Source organism: Protomyctophum parallelum (genome assembly GCF_964188405.1).
Source record: "Protomyctophum parallelum genome assembly, chromosome: 15".
Classification (NCBI taxonomy): domain Eukaryota; kingdom Metazoa; phylum Chordata; class Actinopteri; order Myctophiformes; family Myctophidae; genus Protomyctophum; species Protomyctophum parallelum.
In genome coordinates this window covers 51,284,671-51,289,670 of record NC_139710.1, presented here as the reverse complement: position 1 = coordinate 51,289,670, position 5,000 = coordinate 51,284,671, and the positions used below count along the sequence as shown (strand labels likewise).

The window sequence follows — 5,000 nt, the reverse complement described above, 5'->3', positions numbered from 1 at the left end:
CCCTGTGTAACAACATGCTATTTAACAGCTTGCGAACAACTGTCCGGTGGAAAACTTATATGTCCAAAACCTTTTTATTGTTTTAGAAAAAAACACAGCACTGCCACTCAGGTGTGGAATGCCCTGGCCCCTGCCCTCAAAATAAGCAAATCACTGGTTTCCCACCTTTTGGCTGGGGAATTCTTCCAAATATAGGCGCTAGACTAGTGCCAGCAGATATGGCAGATTTTACTCCCCCAAAAATCCGGGAGGCATAATCTTCTGTTCTTACCTCACGCTGGTCAAGTCTCTCTAGAAGCGTTAATATTCCAAACGAGAGGCATGCTGCAGTAAGAAATGAAGACGGAACATTGTCCTTCTGGTCAAAACCATGGAGAGCTCCCTAGATTAGGAGATACGAGCCGTAAACAAGGAAGTGAACGGCAGTGCACATGCGCGGAACACCAAGGAGTACACTGCACTTTTTCAACAAAAAAGACCAAAGGACGCCTACACACGTCCTTAGCACCCCGTAGTATTGATTCCAAAGACGTGGATACACGTCCAAGACATAATTAGTGTTAAAACAGGCCTGAAAATTCACCTGTCACTGTAAGCAGGTCAAAAGGAGAGGAGGTGATTGCCCCACCTCTTTACCCCCCCCCCCCATCCGATTTATTTATTCCTACTCCCACCTGTACATATATTTCATGATTTTCTGAGATGTCTCAATTGTTGTTGTTTTTCTTTTTTTGTCAAATAGGTTTTTATTGAGAACAGATTATAAATTGTTGCACAAACATTATGACAAACATCATACTGCTCGGTGACACCGCATACTATAGAATAAAATAGTAATTTGAAAAATGGAAAACATCTGAAAAGAAAATGGCGTACAGTCAACCATATCAGTGGTATCCTGTCTATTAATTGTTTCTATACTCAAGTAATGGACAAGGGGCAGCCAAACCTCATCAAACTGTCTCTCCCTGTTTCTCAGGAAATACCTTATTCTCTCAAGATGAAGCGTACTAGTCATTTCATTTAGCCAATGCTTAAATGCACGAGCCTCCCCCTGTTGTTGTTGTTTTTGATTGTGAATGAATGCATAGGACCCGAATGGAAACAAGACCACAAGGTCTTTCTTCGGTGCTGTCAGTCATTTTGCATACCAAAGGCTTGACTGTTGTACCCTGTACTGTTTGCATTTCTTTATTGACTAAAACATAATCAATCAGTCAATGATGATGATGATGTTGCAGGAAGAAGGCCTTCGGAGGAACAGCTGGCATGGCCTTCGTCTCCACGGTGTGCTCCAGGAGCCATGGGGGCGGGATCAATGCCGTATGTCACTTCCTGTTCCTAACATCGCCTTAACGTGGCAATAAATCACAAGTTAATAATCTCATATTAACCATCAAAAACTGTCACCACCCTCACACCATGTCTCCATGTTTATATTTGTCTCTCTGACTCTCTGTCTGTATCTCTCTGTCTGTATCTCTCTGTCTGTATGTCTCTCTGTCTGTCTGTAGTTCACCAATAACAACGTGCCCTCCTTCGCCTCCATCGTGTCTCATGAGTTGGGTCACAACCTGGGGATGCATCACGATGACGGCAGAGGCTGTACCTGTGCTGTGGAGGCCTGCATCATGAACTCTGGAGCCACGTATGTGCTCATTGTGCTGTGCACTGCACTGCACTGCACTGCACTGCACTGCACTGCACTGCACTGCACTGCACTGCACTGCACTACATTACACTACTCTACACTACACTGCTCTGCACTGCACTACACTACACTGCACTGCACTACTCTACTCTACACTGCACTGCACTGCACTACACTACACTACACTACACTACACTACACTACACTGCTCTGCTCTGCACTGCACTGCACTACACTGCACTGCACTGCACTGCACTACTCTACTCTACACTACACTACACTACACTACACTGCTCTGCACTGCACTGCACTACTCTGCACTGCACTGCACTGCACTGCACTGCACTACTCTACACTGCACTACACTGCACTACACTACACTGCACTGCACTGCACTACACTGCACTGCTCTACTCTACTCTACACTGCTCTGCACTGCACTGCACTACTCTACTCTACACTACACTACACTGCTCTGCACTGCACTACTCTACTCTACACTGCACTGCACTACACTACTCTACACTACACTACACTGCTCTGCACTGCACTGCACTACTCTACTCTACACTGCACTACACTGCACTGCACTGCACTGCACTACACTGCACTGCACTGCACTGCACTGCACTGCTCTGCTCTGCTCTGCTCTGCTCTGCACTGCACTGCACTGCACTGCACTACTCTACTCTACTCTACTCTACTCTACTCTACTCTACTCTACTCTACTCTGCACTGCACTGCACTGCACTGCACTGCACTACAGACACGCACAGAGTGAATTTTCACTCCCGTCCTATCCCGATCCCACTCGAAAATTACTCCCATCCCGTTCCTGTTTATTTTTTTTTATTTTTTTTTATCCTTTTTAATTAATAAATGAGTCATTAGGAAAGGCAATGGATTTTGTGTTATTTTTAGAGTACTGTGTTTCATGCAGTTTTAATTCAAAAGTTATGGTAATAGGAACGGTTAATCTGTGGTAATATAATGAGGCTAATTGATGTCATTCCCATGGACTTTTCATTCCCATCCCGTCCCAATCCCGGGATTAATACAAAATGTAATCCCATCCCGTGGGAATCCTGTGGGAATCGGGAATAGACAGCCTCTACTACACACGCACGCACACACAAACTAACAAACCCAACATTCCTGTAATCTCTCTCTCTCTCTCACTCTCTCTCCCTCTCTCTCTCTCTCTCTCTCTCTCTCTCTCTCTCTCTGTCTCTGTCTCTGTCTCTCTCTCTCTCTCTCTCTCTCTCTCTCTCTGTCTCTGTCTCTCTCTCTCTCTCTCTCTCTCTCTCTCTCTCTCCTCTCCAGTGGTTCTAGAAACTTCAGCAGTTGTAGTGCAGACGACTTTGAGAAGTTGACTCTGTCGGGAGCGGCTTCCTGTCTGCTCAACGCCCCGCAGCCTGACGAGGCCTACAGCGCCCCCTTCTGTGGAAACAGACTGGTGGACATGGGAGAAGAGTGTGACTGCGGCTCAGAGAAGGTAGGCAGGGGGGGTTCCCAAACTGGGGGTCTCCAGATAAATAGCTCAATGTGAAACATTGTCACTCAACAGCAAACAAACCAACATAAAATTAGGGGTGGGTCCCGAACCTCGGGACCAAGTATGTACCAAACCGAACGTGCCTGGGTACCGGGTACCCATTACAATAATCCAATTTCGGTTCTGTCTATCGGTTCCCACAGACACGCGGTCACACGCTATTTATTTATTTTCTACCCTTTTAATAGAAGCGCAGGGAACAGAGCTGATCTACAAGCCTACACCGCGTTGCATCAGCGACGCGTTGTGGGCTTGTGGCTTGCAGAGGCGGGGCTATTTCTCTGCGTGGAGTTGTCGAGGAGTGTAGAGACAGAGAGACGCGCTGTGTAGAGAAGCATTGAAGCAACATCATTATTAAAGTTTCTTAAACGTAATTTTCAAGTGAAGTTTATGGGAGGAAACTTTTAAGAGAGGGGACAGGAGTCTTGTGCCCTGCTGCCTGAGTTGCCTCACTGCATGATCTGCATGTGAATCAACATCAACCCACCTCGGATGCGTGCCTGTGTGTGTGTGTGTGTGTGTGTGTGTGTGTGTGTGTGTGTGTGTGTGTGTGTGTGTGTGTGTGTGTGTGTGTGTGATCACGGCGTAGGGTCCAGAGGCTCAATTAGTTTAGACTCTAAATTAATTAAATTAAACTCTAATTAACTTTAGAGCTTGCAGTCGAACTGTCGAAGAGAGGTGGCGAAAAAACAAGAAAAACAACAAATGATAGCCTACTCTGGCAGCATGCACATTTCTGTTAGCAAACCACAGCATGCAAGCCGCCTTTGTTTTCAATGATCCCACCATTCGCACGTCGGCAAAGCCGTTCTCACCTATCGGCTGGAGATGCCCCCCCCCCATTAGCGATGCTAATTTTGTGTGTGTGTGTGTGTGTGTGTGTGTGTGTGTGTGTGTGTGTGTGTTGCTCTCAGATCTCAGACATGCTTTTATTTGTCATTGTCAGTAGTTAGTAGTAAGAGAAGTAGCCTACAACACTATTGCCCTGGGTAAATACAGAATAATATATTATATTTAAAATAATCACTATATTATCCACAAATGGCTCAATAAAGGAGAGGATGTTACACTATTCATTGTACATTATATATATACTCAAATTGACATTGAGCTTTTTTTAAGAACCGGAATCGATAAGCAGAACCGGAATCGGTACCGGACTCGAAAAAATCCTAACGATACCCATCCCTACATACAATATAAGTGTTTATAGGTTAATTGCACATTCCTTTTTTGTTATTAAAAAAGTAGTTTATTTTATTTTATTCATGACAAAAACAGTACAATTAAGGATACTGGCATTATGAATGAATAAAGAAAACAAAACACAAATACAAGATATGTACGGTATAGTAAAAGAAGAAAAGATTGCACATTTCTAAAGTGACAATTTAATTACTTTTACGTGTTTGTGTGTGTTTGTTTCTAGGAGTGTGAGAAGGACCCCTGCTGTGAATATAAGACCTGTAAGCTGAAGACTGGAGCACAGTGTGCGTACGGAGTCTGCTGTCACAAGTGTCAGGTAGTTCAACTATTATTAATATTGTAAAACTAAGCATTATTACACAATTGTGTGTGCTTTATCATGATTATTAGCACGACAGTAGTCTCACGTTGCCAGACTGTTGCCTCTCGCAATTTCCAAATGCTTCCGTCATACAGTCTGGAGCATCGGAGGCTCTATCATGAGTAAAATGTAAATGCTTCCGTCATACAGTCTGGAGCAACGGAAGCTCTATCATGAGTAAAATGTAAAGCGGAAATGAAGCCTCACTTCCACTTCCGTTTACAGTG

General features: G+C 44.4%; 1 protein-coding gene across 3 annotated transcripts in view; it reads left to right on the top strand.

The window, feature by feature from the left end:
• Positions 1-5,000, top strand: part of LOC310872820 (disintegrin and metalloproteinase domain-containing protein 9-like) — a 49,926-nt gene that overhangs the window by 34,373 nt on the left and 10,553 nt on the right. For all 3 annotated transcript variants that reach the window (XM_083784980.1, XM_083784979.1, XM_083784978.1), the window contains 4 exons: positions 1,242-1,323; positions 1,515-1,648; positions 2,975-3,146; positions 4,636-4,728. In XM_083784980.1, coding sequence (XP_083641106.1) covers positions 1,242-1,323; positions 1,515-1,648; positions 2,975-3,146; positions 4,636-4,728 — 481 coding nt within the window. The remainder of the gene's footprint in view (positions 1-1,241; positions 1,324-1,514; positions 1,649-2,974; positions 3,147-4,635; positions 4,729-5,000) is intronic.